Source organism: Scomber scombrus, chromosome 12 (assembly GCF_963691925.1).
Source record: "Scomber scombrus chromosome 12, fScoSco1.1, whole genome shotgun sequence".
Lineage (NCBI taxonomy): Eukaryota > Metazoa > Chordata > Actinopteri > Scombriformes > Scombridae > Scomber > Scomber scombrus.
Genome location: NC_084981.1, coordinates 15,091,850 through 15,116,538, shown reverse-complemented (window position 1 = coordinate 15,116,538; position 24,689 = coordinate 15,091,850). Strand labels below are relative to the sequence as shown.

Genomic DNA, 24,689 nt, shown 5'->3' with positions numbered 1-24,689 from the left:
TTAGAGTCAAAAGACGCATATGAAGTCAATTTAATATGGGACAAAATAAAGGAAATACTGTTTTTTTAGGGTGCATCCACAAAATATTATCTAGAAAGAATTATTTATTATTTATTACTCATAGACTAAGCTTTCCTGCACTATTTAAACTGGAGTAAAGAGGCTGAACCTGTTGTGGAAAGTCGTAAACCAAATGCAGATTACATTATTGTCATTGTGGTCCCGAGCAGACCTGATTACAACCTCCTGCTAATGAAAGAGTGAATAAATAAGTCAGTCAGCATAGATTAAAATATGAATATTAAAATGAATTATGCTAATTATCTTGGCAGGAAAGCTTCTGTTTAAGTCACAGCACGTAGTCACACACACTTACGTCACAAGAACTTACTTACTTGCTACCAAGTAATTGTTCTTTAAAATGATGAAGTATTTTAAAGAACAATTACTTGTTTACACAACATCTGATCAAACGTCTACGGTAGGATTGGGACAACTGGGAAAGTGGACAACCGGGAAGATAATGGGGGGGGGTGTCGTATCCTTGACCGTGCCCGAGGGGTCTCAACTCCGAGCTGCTGGGCCCTCTGTTCACACACACACTTTCAATTACAGATATTGCTGCGGTAAGGGAATGAGTCAACTAGGGTCTTGTTGAGGGAGTCACCTCTGAATCTGATTACAGCCAGTGTGTGAGACACTGCAGCAGCATCTTCATCTGTGCGCGTCTCGCTTCTCCCTGCCACAGCTACAACAGTTGAAACTGTTCCAACGTAGCAGTCCTTCAAAAAGGCGAGGCAGCAGAAAACTCCCTAATGGCTTTATGCATTATTCCTCTTCATCTCTCGTTCACACACTCCCTCTCTCTCTCTCTTTCTCTATACTGCATTAGGGGAATGAGGGGGCAAGGGAGGAAAGGTCAGGGGGTAACGAACAGCAGAACGCAGAGGGAATTAGGAAACACAGGAGAATCATTCAGCTGCATTTAGAAAGAAAAAAAAAAACACCACGCAGTTTCTTCGACACACTGAAGCTGCAGCGAGTTGTGACTCTTCGATCAGGACACGCTCCTCTCTCCGTCTGCACTGCAGTACTTAGCCCATCACTTCATGATCTGTACTCTTGCAATACTCTGTCAGTCCTGGTCCACATGGTGAGACAGTTCTGACTTTGTGCTTATCTGTGAGACGAGGCAAGTGGAAGTCAAAATTGAACTGAATGGAGAGGATTTATTCTTCTTCTTTTTTCTTTTTTTTCAAAGCCATCTTAACGTGAGGGTGAAGTCATTCAGAAAAACAACAAGACCGCAGCAAACTGTCAAGGCTTGACAGCCCTACACCTATTTTTAGTTCCCTTCAAATATTACAGATAGACATAGAAGACATAGCTTTGAATCACCTAGAAGAGTTATATAAATAAATGACTGAAAACTGAAGCATTAAGTAGAATTGTGTTGTATGAGACTTTAGTAATTATCTTTTATCAGTGCTCATCTCATCAGTCAAATTAAAAGCCGAGAGCTAGCGATTCAAGAGGTGAAGGACACTAATTGGGTTCCTAAAAGAACCAAATGATGTCATTGTTGTGTTTATTCTGCTGTATGCAAAAGAGACATCTGAGAAGCAGGAGAGCAGGTGACTGGAAGAGGCGGGGTATGATATGATAAGCCCTTTTCCGTTTTTAGGATTTAGGAACATCACCCACACTTTAACGAGAGGAAACAAGGTCTTAATGTGACTCCACTGCAACGGTTCCAGTCCCCCAAAAAGACCCAGAGGCAGGGGTTATACTCACGCAGCAGCAAGCACTGGTTTCCAGTAGCCAGAACTTTTAAAATGTAATGTTATATAGCAGAAGAACATCCATTAAAACATAATAGTCATGCAACAGTAAATTATAAAGAACAATTTAACAGTTGTTATCTTGTTGCAAAATATTTAATCTAAAAAAAAAGAGGCCATTTTATAACATTTATTTCAGTTATCTGTTTACTTTACCTCATTTTCATGGTTCTTGAGGAGTGGTAGAACAGGGATTGTTAATTCCCGATTTAGCTCCTAAGAGTATGTAGTCAAAAAGTACCACGAGATTCCTTGAAAGCTGATTCCCGGACCACCCTGGGTACACTCCTGAACCATGTGCCCCTGTGTTCCCCATAGCTAGACTAGTGTTTCCTCAGACAATGCTGTTACAATGTCCTCACTGTCTGTAAAGGGTGGTGGTGGAGGGGGGTCTTTCTGGATCTGCACCACTTAAAAGTGTAATTCAGCTTTTCACCTCACACATGTAAAACTGAGAAACGCACTCAGTCAGTCAGTATTTCAAGGTGGGTAAGCGGATACCTGCTCAGGTGACTCTGGTGAGCCGCCTCTCAGAAACCAGGCTAATGTGATGTTGTACTGTGGCGTTAGTGAGCTGCACAGTCTCAATGTATGCATTCAAGAACATTATTCTTCAAATCTTCAAACATCATGTGGTTAACAGGCTCGGCTAAGCTTTCAACCGTGCATTGGCTCTTCCCTTTACCTCAAATATTTCCTGCTCTGCCCGGTGATGAGTGAATCATCCGTGTGTACAGAGTGGTACAGTACTCAGTGCTCTGAAGATACTGCACAGATAAAACAGCTTCCTGGGTTGGTGCCACTGTATTTAAACCACTCCTTTCTGCCAGTAAAATCATCCTGACAACTCCTCTTCTTCAGATAAAAGTCAAAACATTGCCCTTGAATGTCCTTGATTGTCCTATCACTGATGTGACCGTCTGCTTACGTAACCAGCACAAACTCTCCCACAGAGTAAACACAAAGCCTGTGGTGGCCACAGAGAAAGCACACTCGGATTTCTGTTGACACACACAGTAAAGCCAGGCTTCCCAGAGCATTACCTCATTTTCCCACCGTCATAACACCGTCACAAAGTCAAGCAACAGTGGGATTTGTTGTGGTTGAACTGCAAAAAAGGCACAAATGTGCGCAAAGAATGGAAAACACAGGCCTAACTCATCCAAGGCAGGAACACAAAAGTTGATCTACTTCAAAATCTACACCGCAAGCAACTCTTGTCATGGGAAAGAAATGAGGAAGTGAAAGAGGATTTGTGCCTGTGAGATTAAAAAATCGAAATAATGAACAAACTATTCCCGAATGATTTTAATCAGACACAAAAATGTTGCTCAAACAGGTTTATTGTAAACAATTTAAAAGTACTCACACTGAAATATGTGCTGATAAACCAGGAAAGTATTTTAGCCTGTATGTGGCATCAATATGAACAAGGACTGGTTTAAATAGACACGGAGAGCCTTTAAATCACAAAGTATAAGAGTTATACCGTGCTATAGTTCAATAAATGGCGTGAATCCCTTATCAGGGTGCTGCCACAGCTCAGGCACACACAATGTGCTCTGTACAACATGCTGCTAAAGAGTCCCCGCAGCTCATTGTGTTCAGAAAACAGTGACCCCCTATTTACCATCCCAGCCTGCAATTACGACACCATTCTCACTACCCCCGAGCCCCTGGCCTGTACAAGCAGGGTCACGGGCTGTGGTTGTAATTTCTAAGACAATACCTCACATCAAACATGGCTATATAGAGGCCATTTTGTGTTTATCAGGCGAACACCAGAAGCTGTATCTCACTCAAACACACAAACTAACACATTAATTCTCCAGTGATACATTTGGAATAAAAGGTGGACACTCCCGATGTCTAATGAAGCATATAAAGAAATAGATCTCGTATGAAAACATGTATGGAGGATAATTTATATCGATGTCCCACTGAGCCCAGCTTGATAATAACAAATGACTGTGTGTGAGAAGCAGACTGAGGTCATGCACCAGACAGGAGTCATCCAAATACAACCATATCTCTACTGCTCAGATGATTAATTCAGTGTCGAGCCGTTTCACTGGAAGCACAGGTCTGAGTTGAGAAGGGCAACATTACAATAGATTTTGTACAAGTCATTAAAAATTACTGTAAAACAAAGTGAAAATGTGTTGTAGAGAAGCTGACTTCACGTACTTGTTAACCACAAACACGTGAGGTAAAGTTAACCTGAAATGCTTCAGAAAAACGCCACATGCCAAATGATTAACATCCAGGTAACGAGGGGCATTTTTTAAATTATCTGCACCACCTGACAACAAGTAGCAATGCACCACTAGCGCCAAAATGATCCGTAGATTAGCCGACCAACAGAAAATGAGCTGTTTGGATATTTAAAGAGCTGGTTCACAATTTTTCAAGTCTGTCTTAAAACAATAATTAATGCACACTGACACATGTTTTTCTTGCAATAATCATCCGTCCTGTTCATACTGGCCATTTGAAGATCACTTCATAATGCACTTAGAGTGTAAGTGACAGCAGGCAAAATCCACAGTCCTCATTCTGTATAAATATGTATTCAAAAGATTATCTGAAGCTAATATGAAGCTTCAGGCATCAAAATGAGTCAAATCAAGTAGATATCTTTGAGCTTTAGTCTTTTTAGTGTCAAAGTCCCTCTTTTTGTTACTCTTTAGCCACCACAGCTCAACATGGAAACACAAAGAAGAAATGTGATGCTAAAAAGATTATAAATGTGTTACATATCCACTTGATATGACTAACTCAGCCTGCTGAAGCCTCATATAGTCTTCAGATAAACTTTTAAATGCATTTTTGCACAAAATGACACACTGGATTTCCCCCCATCACTTTACATTAAAAGCACATTTGAAGGAGATCCCAGGCCTTTAGGAAATTTTGAAGGGTAATCCAATGAGTATTTAACTAATATAGAAAAAATTGCAACCCAAATCTTGTTGATCTACAATGAGCACACATGCACAAAGACCACTGTCCCACTGCCCTCCCTAAACATTTAAGTGCTGAGAGATACAACCATACACTACAGCAAAAGCAATAGTTGATAGACCTCTAATGATGATGACGATGATGATGACATGGCAGGGGTCCAGCTCTGAGGTTAGCATAGTGCCAGCCAGACTTGGCAGCTACCCACTGTTGTTGTGTGTGTGCTAAATGTATGTGTAAATACTAACAGAGCTTTTTACTTAATGGAGCAAACTGCTGAGTATGAATTCATATCAGCGCTGCGACTAATGATCATGATTACCCATTATCAATTAATCTGACCAGAAGAATGTTGGAAAATGGTTTTAAAAAAATGTCTGTCAGAGCTCAAGGTGACATCCTTAAATATCTCAATTTTGTCCACAACAGTGCACAACCCAAAGACATAGAGCTTAAAGTCAAGACTAGCGAAAGCAGAAAATATTCACATTTCATTTGAGAAGCTGGAATCAGAGAATTTGGGCATTTAGTTATCTTTAAAAATAACTCTAAGCCATTAATCAATTATCAAGATAGTAGTCAATTCATTTAAATAGTTGGCATGTAACCAATCAATCGTTGCAGCTCTGATACATATACAGTAATGCTATTGACAACATTTACAGGTATGGACTAGATATATAAATGCATTTTGACGATTTGGACTCACTTCAAAGGATGACAGACATATATTCCTGGAATATCCCATGAAGTAAATAAATGAGATGACTAATAACCACATGTAGAGGTCACACACACGGCTGTCACAACTAATAAACTTCCCATGAGGAGCCTTTGCTGATGTAGTAATAATAATAATAATATGATGGCACAGAGTAGCTTTAACTTGCCACGTCAATTTAAATGCTCAGGTAAGCACAGCGGCGACACTGCGACGAGATATAAATATGAGTGTCGACATGTCAATATTTAGCTACGAGACAACGTTGAAACTTGTAGTAGTGTAAGTAAAATAAAACGTAAACTCACCGGCATCATTTTAGCTTCGTACCGCATTTAGCTAACCAACACAGCATGAATCCCCGCTGGCAGTTTCGACGAAAGCAGCGCGACTGTCGAGCACTTTAATCCCAGAGCCTAAACCCGCAATGGGCAAGGCGACTTTCTCCTGCTTAGGGGTCCCGTCCTGCGTTTAAAAAAAACACATACACACAGCACATTGGCACATTTTTTTTATTAACTCAACCAAACATATCACCAACACTAAAACACACAGTAGTTATTATCCCGTACCGTGGACCTGTTGCAACAAATAACAAGGCCTTCACGACAAAAGTTTCCGTTGTAGTTTGGAAAGCATCGCTTACAACTTTGTAGCGGCTCGTTGTGAACGAGAGGCACTACCAGGAAAAAAACCTCTATATTTACCAGAAAGTTACACATAAAACAATCTGTACAATTATGAGAGAATTATTCGATGTTTTCTGTGTTTTACTTACCGGAGGACGCGTAGGTAATCAATCCCAAACCCCCGTTGGCTGACAGGGTTGCTCGGTAGCTCGCAGCCTATCCCAGAGTGACGTCGACGGAGGAAACTCGCTCCTCTGTGGAATTCTAGCTCCGCCCCGTCTTGGAGCACAAAATAAACACCCCCATCCTCCAAACATGCCCGGTGTGAATCATGAAACTGTGCCATATCCAGCTGTTTTACAAAAGTTTAATCCAATTTAGCATTATTCAGGTAGTCAACAAGATCTTCAGCGACAAATCAAACTTGCATTAGGTCTCAACCTGAGTTGAATCGGAGAAAAGTAAGATGTCTCACTCTGTTCGTATTTTTGGCACCAAACTACTAAAGTTTTCAAGATTCAATTACTTGATTTTCATTTTATAGCACAACGAAATTACTTATGTGACAATCCCAGAGGTGCATTTAAAAAACAATACAAATACATAAATAAATAGATACGGTATAAATAAAAAAAATAAAGACACAAATTCACAATATGGCAATGATGCCAGGCTCAGTAGCACAGATTGTTGTTGCACAAGAGTCCAGCAGCATTATTATTGCACATATGGTAAAGAGTGTATTGCACATTACGGGCATAGCTTATTGTCAGAGTTCGGAAGGTTTGTGACAGTTGGGAAGAAGCTATTTCTTTAGTCTGTGCATGCATAGATTGATCTGCTTGATGGGAGGAGATTAAACACATTATGTCCAGGATGAGTGGTGTCTTTGAGGATGTTCTTGGCCCTTCTCACATAGCGAGTGTTATGGAGTTGTTCAAGTGATGGCAACTTAGTGCCAACAAAGTCCTGTACTGTTGTTGGAGTGGATGGGCCAAGCAGTTTTGTCATTTGTTGGTAAAGATGCAACCAGGGGTGGGTTTAGGAGTTGACAAGATCGGGGGCTAAGCCCAGAAGACCCAGAGCCGGGGACATTTAACATGTGCAGAATTTAATTTTACTGCATTGTATGACTACTGCAAAATGAGTAGTACCAGTAGTAGTGATTTATTTTGGTCCTTATTAACAATTTTCCAAAAACAATGCACATAGAAATAAATAACAATAAGGAGTTAGATCAAAAGGAAACCAAAAAATATTGTTCATTTTTAATTTCAATCTGTAACACCGTCTCACCTGAAATATCTTCAGAAGTTTATCTTAATAACAATTGTTATAAACTCGCAGCTGGTTGAAGTCACTGTTCATAAAAATGACTTTAACCAGCTTTTTCAAAAAAACAAACCAAAACATCGTCATTGTGTTTCCTAAAGCCTTAAATGAATTCCTCAAATGTCTTCTTTTGTCCCGAACAACAGTTAACAACTTAAAGCTAATTAGTTTACTGTCAAAGAAGACTACAGTAAATATTCATATCTTAGGAGCTGGAATTGGGAACGATTGGCTGACTGATTGATGAGCTCGATCAAACTGCAAACTTGACATCAAAATGAAGTGATAATTAGAAAGACACATTTTTGAGAGAACGGTGACTTAAACTAAAATATCTCTAATGTTTGACAGATTGACATCCTTTACTTTTAGATGCTCCATGCTTTGTATGAGCATCCAAATAATGCTATAATTCCTAGTTTCTGAATACCTCTATAACTCTGTACAAGAGCTTCAGGGACCCTGAAAGCTCGATGCTCACTGTGTGTCAGCTGGTTTGTAATGTGATGTACAATTTGTTTGAACATAGTCCTTTTAATGGAAGACATTTCAACACATCACCATTGAAAAACATAATCGAATTTCACTTAGCTGCTTTGGCATTGTCCCCGAAGGCTTGCTGTCACACTTACTGAGACACTTAAATAGAGCAAAGCTATCATTAGGCTTATTAGTTGTGCCAGCACTTTTCTTACTATGACAAATCAAAATGTATTGTGTGGAAATGGCCTATGCACTATTTAAACACAATGTCCACTGACATGATAAAAGTGTTACTGTGGTGGGACCTTTTTATTTCCTAATCATGAAGCCCCCTGTGTCAAAATAAAAATTTTAGACATGATTTCAGTTTTATGTGCAATCAAATTACCACTCAACAAACCTGGGGCAGAGGTTGCTCATTGCACAGAGGGTGGGAGGAATGGAAGATCAGTGGGGGCCCACCAGGTCATTTTTTCCCAATTATCCCCCTATGTTAATCAGGCTTAATTAGTAGATATTCAAGATATGTTTCAACTTGTCATGATTTCAATTAAAGATATTAAAGATTTCCCCTTCTAGTCAAAAATATGTTTTTCTTATCCACTGGAGAGTTTGACATTGTGCAGAGTTTGATACTAAAGGCTGTTTTCACATTTATCTTAGTGGAAGTTTGAGAGTTTGAGACGTTTACCTACGAGCATTATTGGTGAGATCACAACTAGTGTAGAGCTTTCAGTTTACAGCTTGCACTAATGTGATGTTGAAATGTGACATTTCAGTGAAGAAGGAGGCATCTTGTAACCAGCAGGTACATTTTGAAATTAAAGAATATTTGCTTATTTATTGATTGTGGATTTTTCAACGAGGGACAAGGAGTAAATGTGTTGTTTTTTTTTACTAATCAATTTAAAAAAATTGTGGAAATGCCATATCAGACATACATTATATAAAAAATACTCTGCTCTTATGTGTGGATGCAATCTTTGATAAAGCTTAGCTGTTTGTAGGGGTAATTAATGGGACATTTGTTTTACATAACACATTGGAAAAAGTGGGTCTTTTGGTGATAAACAAGATCAAGTACATAGAATACTAATATTGTTGATGTTTTTACAATGACTTATAATGGACCCCACAACATTCAATATTAAATGAATGAATTAGACATTATGAAATGAATGGTCATATTAAAGGACCAGTGTGTAAGACTCTGTGGCATCTAGCAGTGATGCTGTAAAAAACACAAAAGGCCTTCTCCAGAACGTGTGTTTGGTTTGTCTGTTCTGGGCTACTGCAGAAACATGGCAGGCTCTGTGGAAGAGGACCCACTCTCTATGTAGATATAAATAGCTTATTCTCATGTAACAAAAACACAACGACTCTTATTTTAAGATGATTACACATTAATGAAAACATACATATAAAAAGTACTTTTTATATGAAAAAGTTTTATCTTAAGTCTGTTCCCCTAGATACCACTAAATTCTACAGGCTTAAAACTAAAGGAGACCATGCTTTTACTGTTGTAGTCCCAACGCTGTGGAACAAACTCCCCCTCAGAATCAGGTCAGCTGAGTCCATACATCATTTAAAAAAGATTTTAAAAACCATTTCTGTTTATATTTTTTGTTTTATTTATTGTTAAATGTTTCATCTATTTATGCTTGATTTGATTTTGGGTTTTCTTTTTGTAAGTTATTCTGTTCATATTGTATTGGGTGAAGCGCCTTGTAACTTCGGTTTTGAAAGGTGCTATAGAAATAACGTTAGTTAGGAGTGATTTATCTATCGAGTTATAAACGATCTTTAGTTATTTATTTATTTTATTATTTTATGTCGCTTGTACTACAACTCCCAGCATTCCTCTTCTACGGCGAGCAAAAGGTTCAAACCACGTAGCACGTTTTGTGCACGTTGGAGTCTCCCTGAGCAGCACACGTAGCCGAGTGTTGTGCAGGTGTTTTGCATAAGGGAGCCCCTCGCTTTTCCTCTTGATATTGAGCCAGACGCTACCTGAAGTCATGGCCGACCAGGTGGCTACCGTGTGTGACCAGCTCATCAAAGCTGTGAATGTGATAATGGACCCAGAAACGAGCCAAGTTTACCGACTGGAGGCCCTAAAGGTAGCATCGTTATACAGGTTACGCTAGCTAACTGCTAATTAGATAGCTAAGCTTGACATTTAGCGTTACTGTAGCTGCTGTGAAAGTTGAATTAAGTATTAAGCTGAGGTGAAAAATTCCGCTTTTATCATACAATTTCAGTTTAATTAGTTTACATTTGCGGTGATGATAGAGAGATGCTTTGCGAGCTAGCCAGTGTGCCATGTTTACCACCTCATCACCACATTCATTCATAGAAACGGTAAAGACTGTGTTACTAATAGCAACGCGGCACCTTATATTGAATGGTTAGTTGGTAGCTTATCTGTATGCTATTTAAGTATTTATCTGTGATGTTGCTCTCTGAAATATAACCTGTTTGTGTGTGTGTGTTACTAGTTTTGTGAGGAGTTTAAAGAGACAAGCTCATTCTGTGTCCCATGTGGCTTGCAATTAGCCGACAAAGCCCAGTCGGCTGTAGTGAGACACTTTGGTTTGCAAATCCTGGAGCACGTCGTCAAGTGAGTGTGACACAACCTATCATAAATCAAGTGTAACTAATGACTGCATGATCAATACTGTGTTTGTAAAAGAGAGGCCGTTTTTTTTCTTGTAGGTTCAGGTGGAACAATATGCAACAGCAAGAAAAAGTCCAGCTAAAGGACAGTGCCATGCAGCTGTTATCAAAGGTTAGTATGATTTCTAGACTGTTAACAACATGTAGTGTAATATCCATCTGTCATGTGGCTCTATTAAAATTAAATGACACTTAACAACTTCCTGTTTTGACTCTTATAGGGTACTCATCCTATCCTGGAGGAGGAGAGTCACATTAAAGATGTCCTTTCACGAATAATAGTAGAAATGATAAAGAGAGAATGGCCTCAACATTGGCCAGATATGCTTAAAGAGATGGAGGCTCTCACAAGCCAAGGGGTGAGTGCATTTTATGTAAAGCAGAAATGGTATTATGTAATATCTTGCCTGCAAAATAGTACCAATTGAGGATGGATAATCTTGATTTTCATGTCAGCTTGGCCTCTGACAGGCATGTCATCTTTCAGGAAATAAGTAGCATATTTTTCATTAGTTTTTTAAGACTTAATTTATTGTCATCGCTTCATTTCATACATTCTGCACATGTGCATCCTGCCACACAGAGATGACAACCCTCTATTTTGTAATGTGGTTAGGTGCGTCAACCAGTGATGCAAAATCATAAATAATTAACTAATGTAGCAATTAGCCAAGGCAAATCAGCAGCAATATTCACAGTACAAGTTCAAGCTACCTCAGCACATTGTGGACATTTTCAATTCATAAATAAATTCACAAAAAATACACTAATGAAGTATTGGCCTTTCCAAGCTGATTTCCAAAAAAGATGCAGGGGGAGAGGTTACAATTTTTCCCTCATTCATAATTTTGTACACATTTCACTGACTTCTTTATCTTTAAATAGGTTTAGTGGGTTGAACAGTCTTGTTCTACACAACTTGGGTTAGTAATAATGGACCAAAGAAAGAGTCTTTGTGGTTAAAGAGGCTTATTAAAGAACAGGTTAAATTTTTTCACACACTCACACAGCTATCAGGACCACTTTGGGCTTAAGTATCTTGCCCAAGGACTCTTTGATATGTGGACAGGAGGAGCCAGGCTTATATGAGGCTGTCTCCTCATATAAGCTTCAGATAAACATTAAATATGCACAAAATGACTGTTTGAGTACACCGTTTACAGCGGGGAAACCTCTGAGTGTTCATATTAGACTTGTTTTAAGACAGACTTGAAAAATTGTGAACCTATCCTTTTATCTTTATTGTTATGGACTTTTTAACTTCAACTAAAAATTTGACTTCTTATTTTTCATAGGAGGCACAGACAGAGCTGGTGATGCTGATCCTGTTGAGGCTAGCGGAGGATGTGATCACCTTCCAGACGTTGCCCACACAACGCCGCAGAGACATCCAGCAGACGCTCACGCAAAACATGGACAACATCTTCAGCTTCATGATGGCCATTCTGCATCTTAATGTTGAAGACTACCGTAAACTGGTCAGTGTGGTCTTAATTACTGCTATCTTTTATTGTAGAGAAAGTAACGTTAGAATTGAGTTATATATTTCACAATTTTGTTATTATTTTTTGACACCGAATCATTAATATTGCTAAATCAAGTGTGGAAACATTGAAGTGGTTAAAATATTTGCCTCATATGTTTTGTTTTTGTTCTCTTTTTTTTTATACAGAAAGGGTCACAAGGGCACGAAATACAGGTAAGACAACATAAGTGCAACTGTGCTATAAAATGTACTTGTTTTGATAACTGACTAGGCTCTATATTCATCACTCCCCTGTCCTTCCACACACAGACCAAAGCTCACTGTCGAGTCGCTGTGACTACGCTCAACACACTCGCGGGCTACATAGACTGGGTGTCTCTGGTGCACATAACTTCTGGAAACTGTCACCTGCTGGAGATGCTGTGTCTGCTGCTGAGTGAGCCAGAGCTGCAGCTGGAGGCTGCAGAGTGTTTGCTCATCGCAATCAGACGGAAGGTGAGTCACAAGGATTTCACAGAGGCCAGGGTTGAGCCTTAAGGCAAATATGATGTCATTTTTACCTCCATCGAGGAGGTTTCAGGCTGATTTGTTTGTGTCTGTTTGTTTGCTTTTAATGGGATGTGGTGTGAAGTTAGCCAAAAGAAGTTAATAGATTTTGGTCAAGATCCAGAGCAATAGTGCTACCATGTGGCCATTTATAGCATATTGTTTTGGCTCATAAACCCTGATTTAAATAATTTTTTTCTTATTCCAAGACAGAGCTACTGTTAAAACCCTTTAAAATCTTTCTCCAAATATTTCAGTTACTACTACAAATTCTCATCAAGTCCCACCAAAGTTGATGCATTGAATATATGAATAAGCCCAATAAAGTACTTAATTTCTTGTATAATTTTCAGATTGGCCACACTATCTAAGTCTATCTAAGTCTATTTTATCATCAAATAGTCAAAGCCAATAGTACATATTAATTTAGATATTAGTACATAATTTAAAGGATGTTCACGTCAACCCAGAGATATACTGAGAAAATCTGATTGAAAATGATATAGATGGTGCTACAGCAGTATTATAGTTTGACATGGTCATAAGTCATTTGTCTGACTCACTTAAAATTTTGCTCATTTAAATCCTGTACAATTCCTAATATCCCAGACAGGATGAAGATATTCCCCAAAAATCACATCGACCATCTATCACTGCCTGGACTTGACACTGATTAAAACATTCTCTTATTGTAAAATAATACATACATAAAGAACTGTGGAGCCTTGGTTGAGTTATGTGTTCTCTGACTGCTTTCTTGTTAGAATATTTAGTATGTATTAATAATACAACCGTAGAGTAATTATAGTAATTGGATACATGTCACACATTTATTTGATAGTAATAAGCTGCTTATAATCAGCTGTATCGTTCTGCCACAGGGTAAGCTGGAAGATAGGAAGCCATTCATGCTGCTGTTTGATGATGTGGCCATCCACTACATCCTTTCTGCAGCCCAGTGAGTACAACTGATCCTCTGCATCATCCCTCTTAACAGGCTGTAACATGTCCTTTCTTCACTGACTGGCATGTGTGTGTCTGATTACAGGTCAGCAGATGGACTAGCAATATGCAAGAAATCTTCTGATGCACAGTAAGTAATGTGACACACCTGACTGCGGCAGCACAAAAACAGATGTTGGACAGTTAGAAATGTATTCAGTACATCTGGGTGTGACTGAGTTGTTGTTTTTTTACCACTATAGAGCAGTAGAGGTGGTGGAGCGGCGTTACAGCTTCCTGAAGAGACTGTGTCAGGTGCTCTGCGCACTGGGAAGCCAGCTTTGTTCGTTAGTGGTGAGTTTGTAGTAATTCGATCACACATTAATTCACATGGTCTTGTATCTGTGCTTGATCCTCACACGCATACACACATTCAGACTTTTAAGTAAAATTATTATGTTTTCTCCACAGGGTTCAGATGTAGAGGTTGAGGTACCTGCAAATCTCGGCAAGTACATGGAAGCCATTTTAGCCTTCACTACACATTCCAGTCAGGTGAGATGAAAGCTTTCACTTCAAAATTTAACTTTTTATCACTCATCTTGTGCTTTAAAAAACAACAACTTCTCTTCTACAGTTTTTGAAGTCATCCACTGTGGCTACTTGGGGAGCTTTGTTCAGACATGAAACTCTGTCAAAAGAAATGGCTATTGTGGAGATGGCCGTAAAATACCTCAGAGCGTCTATGATCAACCTAGTCAAGGTGGGACAGTGATGTCAGCGTTACTTTTCCCAGTGTACATGGAGGCCAAACTGGGTAATACTTAAACTTTTGTCTTTCTTTCCAGATTGGGTTTCCATCTAAAAATGATAACCCAAGTTGTGAGTACTCCAGGGTGGACTTTGACAGTGACGAGGACTTCTACTCATTCTTTAACTGTAAGTATTATGGATGTAGCTTGGCTTGACTTACAATCTGTATTCTTTATTTTATCCCTAGACATTTTGTATTTCATGTTGCATTTTCATTCTTCACAGCTTTCCGAGCGCAGCAGGGAGAGGTGGTGAGGGCTGCATGTCGCATTGTTCCTCTGCAGGCTTTCCAGATAGCAGCAGAATGGTTGCAGTATCAGATCGGCAGCCCCATCGATACCGGAGATACTACATGTAAGTGTTTTGCTTCTGACACCTTTAGAAGCAGAGAAAGGGATTGAGAACTCTCCATTTTGGATTTTGCGTCATTTGTCTCTCTCTCTCTCTCGCTCTCCCCACCCAACCCACTAGCTAAGACTGCTGAGGGCCTGTGCACCTTATTGTCTCCGTCAGTGGTCCAGTGGGACGCCATGACTATCTTCATGGAGTGCATGGTCGCACAGATCTTCAGAACTCTGGGGGAGGAGGTAACAAGAACAATTCTAAGTTAGAAAACAAAACCACATAAGAAAAACTGTTGATTGCAATTATGTTAAAAAATTGCCCTCTCTGTCTACTTCTGTCCGAGTAGCAGTTGCCCATAGATCAGAGCATGGAGCTGCTGCAGGCCGTGCTGAACTACGACACCAAAGACCCTCTCATCTTGTCCTGTGTGCTCACCAACGTCTCTGCTCTGTTCCCATTTGTCATACACAGACAGCACTTCCTGCCTCAGGTCCTTTACAAGGTCAGAGAAGGCATTCTTTGGTAGCTACAGACATTTGAAATCCATAATTTGACCATTAAATGCATCATACAGTATTTTTTTTTCAAAATGCCCCCTTTGTAATTTAAATAATTAAAGCAGTAACAACTACTCCTTTTGAAACTTAATAACTTTAATAACTAGTGAGTGAATATTTATCTTTTTTTGCGAGGCATTGACCATCCCATATTCTTTTGGCCCTACAGCTGTTTAAAGCCGTCACATTTGATATCATCCAGGAAAATAAGGTGAGTTTCCGTCATAGAACCAAATGTATCAGCAATTTTTTTTTCATCCTTCACATCCAAGACGAAAATTTTTTTTTCTCCAACTGACGTCTTCAGGCACCTCGGACCCGAGCTGTAAAGAATGTGAGGAGGCATGCTTGCTCTTCCATCATCAAGATTTGCCGGGATTACCCACAGTTCATTTTGGTAAATATCCTAACATTATACTTACTTTTAGGTGATGTATTTTTTTTTTTTTTTTTTTTTAATTTTATTTTTATCAGGGAGAAACATACAAAGTCATTTCAGCGCCATTGCACTCATACAGAGCAGAGCAAAAACATGTATTTGGACAATTGTGTTAGCATATCAACCAAGCTATTACTCCCCCTTTCATTTTACAATGTTTTAAATAAGAACATTTGAACAAAAGAAGTCACATTTACTCATTTTTCCATCAAGATTAATGGACTGGTACTTCAAGCCTTGTAATAGAGGTATTTAAAGCAGTTCAGGTCTCCGTGGTCTCATATATCTGATCCACTTGGACCACCAACTCTTAAATTTCTCCGAATGCAATTTTAGAGCAAATGTCAGTCTCTCCATGATGTAGATTTGGTGAACAGTCCCTTGCCAGTCTTCCAGTGTCGGTGCGTTGGGTTGTAGCCATTTCCTTGTTATAGCTTTCTTTGCTCCAATCAATAATATCTTCATTAAATATTTGTCCGCTGTTGATTGGATATGTAATGCTGTGGTACAAAAGTACATTGAGCTGACATCAAATTGTATAGTCATTTGAAACATATACTCCAGACAATCAAGAATGTCATGCCAAAAAGATGAAAGTTTCGGACAATCCCAAAATAAATGATAATGATTGGCCATATCTGAACCACACATCCTCCAACAATTTGTTCCACTACCCTGGTGTCTCTTCTGAGCAGGTGTTATAAAAAATCTCACTGTTTTTCCATCCAAACTCTAGCCAGTTATGTGAGGATGTGGTTTTCCATTGTAATGTACAAATGTTTTCCCATTCATCCTCAGATATGACCAAATTTCCCTCCCTTTCCCATCTACATTTAATATGCAGGCTGTTGGAATTTGAGGCATCTTGGAAACCTTTGTATAATCTAGATACTAATTTCTTTCCACACCCAGACTTATAAATTGAAACAAAAACCTTCAGGATGTCACTTCTCTGGTCCTCTGTCAAAATTGTATTTAATCGATTCCTTACTTGGAGGTATCTGAAAAAATCCTGCCTCTCTAAATCATATTCCCTTTTGAGATCGTCAAAACTTTTCACAGACCCATTGTGTATAAAGCAGCAATAAGCCGTAAGGCCCCTTTCTGACCACATTTTAAATCTATTGTCTGTCCTATTTGGAATAAAATCCGTGTCATAAGCACACCAACGTAATATGTTTTCTGCACCCTTTAAGTTGTATTTCCTAACAACCTTGTGCCAGGTTCTTAGTGTTACTTTTATCCAGGGGTTATCCTTATTTGCAAGACTGTCTACACATTTTTTGTCTGCCATTGCTGCCTGTAAGGGTGGATCCACAGAGCCTCCCTCTTTTATTTCCTTCCACCTGGCTCTTGGTTTTTTACCCATCCAGATATATCGAGAAATTAATTTCTGCCATTCAATGAACTGTCGATCACTTATTTCAATTGGTAGTGATAGGAAAAGATATAACAGGCGGGGTAAAATCACCATTTTGACTGATTCAATCCTTGAAGTTAGACTGAGAAAAAAGGTAAGTGATTCCATCTGGAGATATCTGACTTAATTTTAAGGTTAAGAGGAATATAATTTTCTTCAAATAATTTTGTAATATCTTGGGTAAGATTAATTCCCAGATACTTCATTGATTTTTTGTTACAACTCAGGCTGTACTTAGTTTAGGTGATGTATTTTATGCACAAAACTAGTACCTGAAGTACCATGTGCTGAACAGGCATGAATTAATGTTTGTGACTGTTGTATAATTTCTTTCTTCTTCCCCTGCAGCCTTGTTTCGACATGTTTTACAATCACGTGAAGAAGCTGTTCTCGAACGACGTCACACTGACTCACATGGAGAAATGTTCACTGATGGAAGCTCTGGTGCTTATCAGTAACCAGTTCAAAGATTTTGCAAAGCAAAAGGCTTTTTTAGATGAACTGATGGCCTCTGTGGTCGCAGAATGGACTTCAGAAGAGATGAGGCGGTACGTCTGAACTCCTTCAGGTTTTCTCTAAATTGTGCATGATGTATTTTAATGTCCGAACAGATAATTAATCGTTATCTCTTTGTCTTCCAGTGTGCTGTGGGACCCTGTCGCCTTCCTTTCCTTTGCTGGAGCTGATCAAATGGTCACTGAGCAGAGTAAAGATACAGACACAGCAGGCCTTAATAGAGGACGGGTAAGTGTATGGATGTGAATAAAATGAGTTGGTGTGTAAGCTCTAAGGACGAAGTCGTTTTGTAGCCATGACTGAATTTCTATCACTAAGAGGTGGTACATCCATTTTTTTTAGATTCATGTAGACTTTGCTGGAATATAAAACACCAATTTTGTCTCTCTTGTTCAACCTCCTCCTAGCTGAGTTTCTGTTTGTATGCCATGTTGGGCGTGGTGAAACGGGCACGTTGGCCTGCAGACCTGGAGGAGGCCAAGGCTGGGGGCTTTGTGGTGGGCTACACCCCAGCTGGAGCTCCCATCTACAGAAACCCCTTCACTGCCCAGTTTCTGCTTTTGCTGCCCAACGTGTTGGCTCTCATCAGGTACACATTTTTATCCTGCCTTTTCATACCAAAAAGCTTGACTGCTGTTTTCCCGACACCTTGGTGTAAAAGGGGGTATGAGGGTTTTTAATGACAAGTTTCTTTTCCTCGCTCCTCGCTCGCAGGACTCACAACAGTCTGTTCTTGCCAGAGAACAGGGTTCGTCTGAGTGAGACCTTCTCCAGGGCCCACGAGGTGATGGATGCAGAGAAAAATGTGATTCTTGGTGAGAGGAGTATTTTTTTCCCACATGCTGTCTTTTGGTCATAGTGAGACATCATTTGTCAAGATTATGATAATACATTCTCAATGTCATGCTGTCTCCAGGTCTCTCTCAGCATCTCCTGGATATTTATGACACTCCTTTGTATAGATCCAGCCTGGAGCGCATGCAGGGATTTTTCACCACATTGAATGACAACTGGTGAGAATTGTATTGTAGCAATTTGCATTTATTTCCCCTGAACTTTATATTTGTATTATTTACATCATCTTTTTGTTTTTCTCTCTCTACCCCTGCAGCTTCCACGTCTTGGGAAATGCAGGTCTGTCTTTGCAGCAGGAATTCTACACAATTGAGAGGTTGGCTGAAGAAATAGCTGCCTCTGCTTTGGCCTCCCTCGACCATGTGCCTGACCACAGACTTCGTCCTATGATTCATATCCTTATTTGCTTTTGCTTCACTGCCAGCCTTTGCCATAACCCTGGTTTTGGCAGTGTGAAGTTTGGTCATATATATTTTTGTAGAAGATCTTATTGAGATGGATACAATTTGAGCTAGTGCTTTACGTGAGCATCATGTTTCCTTAACCAGTGTACGTGTGTTTCTGAGGCAGTTGGTGTCCTCATGTCCACAGGAGTACTACGACACCCTCCTCTGCCCCCTGCTGAGCTCTCTGTTCACCTACATGTTGCAGGTCAGGGTCCCTGCACTACTTATTCTGTAGCAATCATCATTCATCTCAACATTAGAAAATGTATTTTCACTCTGTTGTTTAGATGCCTAATATCTTTCTTCTGTTTTATCCAATAGAGTCTCAACATGAAGTGGCAGGTCATCAACCAGAGGACTTCTGTCAAGTAAGTTGTGGATTAGTCTCATATATGTGTGTGTTTTTGTGAAACACATTGGGTCAGTGCTTGTCTAACCCAGTCAGGAATGGATATAGTTGTGTGGATATTATGTCTAGTTCTTCGATGGCTCACTGTGTTGAAGCTACAATTTGAATATGTTTCTCTATTTTTAGTGGTGAGGATGAGGAGGTGGTGGTGTACCAAGACAGTCAGGTGACGCAGGAGATGTTGGAGGAGCAGCTGGTACGCCTGCTTACCAGGGAGGTGCTTGATCTTCTCAGTAAGTACTTTTACCCCCACCACCCTTTAGTAACTACGACCTCTGATAGTTGTATACATACATAGCACACATACAAAACAATTGTACAGAGCTGATTTAAAGATTAATTAATCACCTGGAAATGACCATCCATGTGATGTTCCAAAATTTTAAATATGCTCAGTTTGATAGTGAAAGTAACTGGCATTGTATGGAGTACTATGTGCCAGCCACTTTGAATTGGTTGTATTGATTAAAAATAAAACATTTTGCGCAATGTGTTACAATGATGTTAGTCATTTCATCATGTAATATATTGTTCCTGTTTAAATTCACTGTAAAGCGTGACATGAACCTTATATCTTATTACTCAACCCTGCTAATGCACTTTAGTCACATAGTCAGGTTGTGTTTCTGTCAGCTACACCTGCATAAAATCTGTTTAGAAAAAATCAAAATCAGCTGCTGTTGTTAGATAAAGCTGAGACATATTGGGGTAGATGATTCCTTATAGGAAAATGTTGTTAGGTTGATGGACAATCTCCTGCCTCACATGATCTGAAAATATCTTTTTCAAAATCTTGTGTTTTTGTTAAGTACTAAAATTTGATTTGAATTTCTCTATTAGTTCTCTGTCATAAGATGAGCTTTGTTTCACACACATGATGAAACAAAACAATAGTACAAATAAAAAGCTGCCGTATATTTAATTTAATTCTTTGCTGTTGCTTTCACATTCATCTTGGCGTACATGTAAAGTATTTTTGCTGTTTGTCAAGTGTAACATAATTTACTGTGAAATCCCAAACTAAAATAGTTACAACACTGGGTTGAGTTTGATTTTATAATGTTTCTCTACTGAGAGGATACTAAAAAATATGGGTATTTGATGGATATAGCACACAACTGCCTGATCAGCTTTTACTCTTAAGACTGAAGGGGAACTGGGGAGATGAGTTATTGGGTGGCTGTAATGCTTATCTTCTTCCTTCTAGCTCTGAGCTGTATTTCAAGAAAAGTGCCTGAACCAGCAGCGAATAAGGAGGAAATCGATGGTGAGAGCCCAAAATTAGAATATTTGAATCCAAGAAGTTTTTTTTGGACAAATGTCTGATAGTTTTGCCTGTAATTTGTACTATTAGAGGAAGACATGATGATGGATTCAGTGCAGACGGCGTCTTCTACACAGCCCACAGAGGAGCTGACTGAGCTGGGAAAATGCCTTATGAAACACGAGGTCAGCCTCCGACACACTGTATAACATTCATAGTGGACCGCATCCTCACTCATTACAAGCTTTACATGAACTCAAGGTTTCTCTTTTTCATTGTCCAGACCATCTACATGAACCTACTGACGCTGTCCTTCACCTCGCTGTCGTGGAAAGACACCACTAACTGCCACCGCACTGCTTCCATGGTCTGCTGGACCCTTCTGCGGCAGGTAGCACACTCAATGCAACAAATGATCAATAGAAGTCTGGATCACAATTTTTCATTTAAACCTTTGCCACATTTCTCACCGCTAAATCCAGTATATTTATATAATTGTCTAATGAACTGTTTGGCAGTTTCAAATTAATTCATTGAATACTTAAAATGATAAATGCACCAAAAAAATTTCAGGGCATCACTCACCACCTGTGGACTTCCACGTGGGTGTAAAAAGTTTTTAGTTTGGTCTAAAAGTTGCACATTCTTTTTAAGGTTTCCTCCCACATCTGTCCTCTCTCTCTCCAGGTCGTAGGGGGCAATCTTCTTCCTGAGGCAGTGATGTGGTTTTATACCAGCGTTCTGAGGGGCCTTCAAGTTCATGGGCAGCATGAAGTCTGCAAATCTACCCTCTCTCAGCTGGCCATGCTCATCTATGAAAACCTGGTGAGATTAATGGCAACCATCTCTGTCAAATCGGCTATTTTTTTATTTTTTTTTACCTTGGTTTGATCCATTTTCCCTGTGAAAAGTTTAAGTTTTTAGGACTATAATATATTCCCAAATTTGAAGCTTTATCTGTGGGACTTGCAGGTTAATTTCAGAAATTGCATCTCTTTTAATCTCCTTGCTTGTGCGTACATATATCTGTCCATCCACCTTAGCGACCTCGTTATATTGAGCTGAGAGCAGTGATGACGCAGATCCCAAACATCAATGTGGAGGCTCTGGACCAGTATGACCACAGGCTGATGGACCCCAATGCCCAGAACGTTGGAGACAAGAAGAGGAAAGACCAGTTCAGGAAGCTCATTGCAGGAACTATTGGGGTAATGCCACATTTGGCCACTAGAGAGCAGTGCCTCCCTAGTATGTCTGGCTGTAGACTGCTAGTCAGATATGACCAGAGACGCTGTTAATAGTGCAAGTCATTACTCAGCAGTGTGATTCCGGCTGTGTTGTAAATCTTCTGTGCTAGGCTGCAGAAAATGTGCGGCGGCTCAAAAGGGTTGTACAATTTAATGAAATTCTTTCTGGTAGATCTGGGATAGTTCTGTTTAACCTCTCCTCTCTGTCCCCTGCCAACAGACAGCTCTGTGCCAGCAGTTCAGGAAGGAGGTTCATATCCGGAATCTTCCATCGCTCTTTAAAAAGCCGAAGCAAGACAAAGATGTGCCGAGCAGTGAAGCACTGGGCCTGGCAGCTCTCTTCACTCCAGAGAATAATACCCTGTAGGAACACATAATGGTTCTAATGGACTTTCATACTGACTGAAGACTTATGTGTATGCACCAGGGTTTCCCTCAGCATCCTCTAGCCAGTGGGTGTGCACTATCCAACATATCTGTCAACACTGCTGTTCCTCAATTTATTGTAACCCTCATTGTTCTGCTATAAAATGCATTACTGCTGCTAATTTGCTGTACTACACAGCACCACTGACACATAGCTAATATTTTTCATTTAGTCATTTCTGCTGGCAAGTATCTCACAGAAGATACCACTGAAGGATGTGTGTGTGTATAGGGTTATGGACATTTTTAGGAAACATTTGAGATTGAATCTGTCAGATTTTGTTATGAGACCATCTAAAAATAGCAGGCTAAACTCAGCCACAAAACTACCTTGAAATAGGACAGTTACATATTCCGTAATTTTTGTGTGGGCCTTTTTCCTTTGCAAGGGGCAGTATTTGTCCACTTCCCATCATGCACACTAAGCATTTCATAGATTTATGCAACTAGAAAAATGCTATGAGAGCCCAGCTCTGGTCTAAAAGATATCCAGCATAGAAATGGGCATTTAATGATATCCAAACGAGCAGAATCCGGTAAAGCCACGAGGCTGCACGAGTGGCCTGTTAGCATACTTAGAAAGAAAATGGAGTGTGTGTGTGTGTGTGTGTGTGGCTTTTGGAGAGGTGGAGACCCATTGTGCTTTTAAAAAAAAAATCCTCATATTGGAGGTTAGTGTTGGCAGATTCGTTGTGTTACCATGCTACCACACTAAGGCTGTTATGTCCCTGGTTAAAAAGAAAGGAAAAGTCTACATAAACTTATATTTTAATTTCCTTTTCACTGGATGAGCTTGAATGCAGTTTCTGATTGTGGAGGATGTGCTAATGGGTACCTCAGGTTGCAATGTTCCCTATGATGGGGTGAAGATACTATATGGAAACATAACCTAAGAAAATCAATCAAAGCAGCTGGATTGTGTTTTTTCACAAATGGTTGTCTTGGATTTAAATGAGCTACAGTATTCTATTTTGCAGATAATGTACAGTAATTATGGCAAAGATTGTTCGCATTTTGCCAATTCTTCATATCAGCACAACTAACAAAGCCCAAGTACTGTTTTAAATTGTTTATTTAACTCAGAGCACATATATTACAAACTACCCTAACACATTTTGTGCCAAAGCACTCAGCGTTGAGTCGTTTGACAAATATGACCTCACAGTCATATCCTTGGAGGAAAACCTAATTACATTTAACTTTAATAAAGATTATTTAAGGGTAGACTCAACCAGTTTGTAGCTTAAACCAAGTCTGTTGTATTAGAGGTGTTTTTTTTCCACATGTTCATTTGTGTTCGTTCTGGTTTTGCCAGCCATGAAAAAAAGATGAACCAGCACTACATTCCTTCATTGTTCAAGGGATTGTTTTTAAGCATATTTGTTGGATGTATTTTTGCTCTTATGGAGCCGTCATGGTAGAGAGTGATTTTATTTTAAAACTTTGTATTGTGTAGGTTCAGCATAAAATAAATGGGAGTTTACATATTCTGACTCAGTGAGCCCCTTTACTTCTCTCCATGCTTACGGATGAGTCTACATATCAGATGTTGTACTGTAAACAAGTTGACATCACACTCAGACTCCCAGGATTAGAAACAGTCATGAAGTATTCAAATGAATTGACCTCGCTGTTTTTGTGGTGATTGTTCATGTGGCCATTTACAAAATAAAAGAAAAAAGCTTGTTCAACACTAAAATGAAAATGTTCTGTAAAAAGGAGAAAATGGACTTTTAAAATGTGTAGTGTGGTTTATATTTTGTTGTTTTTAAATAAAAAAAAATCATTTTCAATTGTGTAAAATTTGTCTTGTTTTTTGGTTTATAATAAATACAAAACTAGTTTAAAAAAAAAAGGCTATTTAATTGTTCACATTTATTTTGTTTTTGCACATTCTAAACAATTGCAAAATGATCATAGGACTGCAGTTGTAAATGTAAGGTTTGCTACCTACTGAATACTATAATAATGACAGTGCATTGTTACAATGTGTTTAACATCAGTGTAAATATTTGAGAATATTTCCATTTGCATGTTTGATATTAGTTAGCTGCCAAAATGCCTTAAAAACCTTGTCAAGTTTGTCAATAACCATTTTTGACAATGAACCAGGGGAGACGATCTTTATAGATCAAATGTATTCTCTGTGTTTATTTGGTCAAAATATTGCCAATTATAACTTATTAAATCTCAGTTTTCAATCATTTAAGTGAGTCTGTGTCCTGCAGCAGTATTAGAAAAAAAGGAGGGAAAATTTGGACGCAAATTCGTAAAGACAGTTTTGCAAAACAAGCAGCGGAGTTGATGAAGGGTCAGTTCACACTCCGGG

General features: G+C 39.2%; 2 protein-coding genes across 4 annotated transcripts in view; one reads left to right on the top strand and one right to left on the bottom strand.

The window, feature by feature from the left end:
- The window catches only part of tp53bp2a (tumor protein p53 binding protein, 2a), a 32,263-nt gene extending 25,893 nt beyond the window's left edge, over nt 1-6,370 (bottom strand). For 2 of the 3 annotated variants that reach the window (XM_062430273.1, XM_062430275.1), the window contains exons 1-2: nt 6,305-6,370; nt 5,835-5,991 (exon numbers count right to left, since the gene is read on the bottom strand). In XM_062430273.1, the coding sequence (XP_062286257.1) occupies nt 5,835-5,861 (27 nt within the window). In that variant the 5' untranslated portion in view covers nt 5,862-5,991; nt 6,305-6,370. Of the gene's footprint in view, nt 1-5,834; nt 5,992-6,098; nt 6,196-6,304 lie in introns of those variants that run through there. The other variant, XM_062430274.1, reaches the window with a different exon arrangement.
- Nucleotides 6,371-9,991: 3,621 nt separating this feature from the next.
- On the top strand, nt 9,992-24,097 carry LOC133991614 (exportin-5). Its single transcript, XM_062430082.1, has 33 exons — nt 9,992-10,093; nt 10,472-10,593; nt 10,689-10,761; nt 10,871-11,008; nt 11,945-12,127; nt 12,322-12,348; nt 12,445-12,630; nt 13,563-13,639; nt 13,730-13,774; nt 13,887-13,977; nt 14,095-14,178; nt 14,261-14,386; nt 14,472-14,562; nt 14,662-14,790; nt 14,908-15,023; nt 15,128-15,283; nt 15,508-15,549; nt 15,646-15,735; nt 17,546-17,745; nt 17,839-17,941; nt 18,121-18,302; nt 18,428-18,528; nt 18,630-18,726; nt 18,825-18,961; nt 19,122-19,219; nt 19,336-19,382; nt 19,550-19,656; nt 20,631-20,690; nt 20,778-20,872; nt 20,971-21,078; nt 21,375-21,512; nt 21,731-21,895; nt 22,155-24,097. The coding sequence occupies exons 1-33, from the start codon at nt 9,992-9,994 to the stop codon at nt 22,299-22,301; spliced, it is 3,663 nt and encodes a 1,220-aa protein (XP_062286066.1). The 3' UTR covers nt 22,302-24,097.
- The last annotated feature ends 592 nt before the right edge of the window (nt 24,098-24,689 follow it).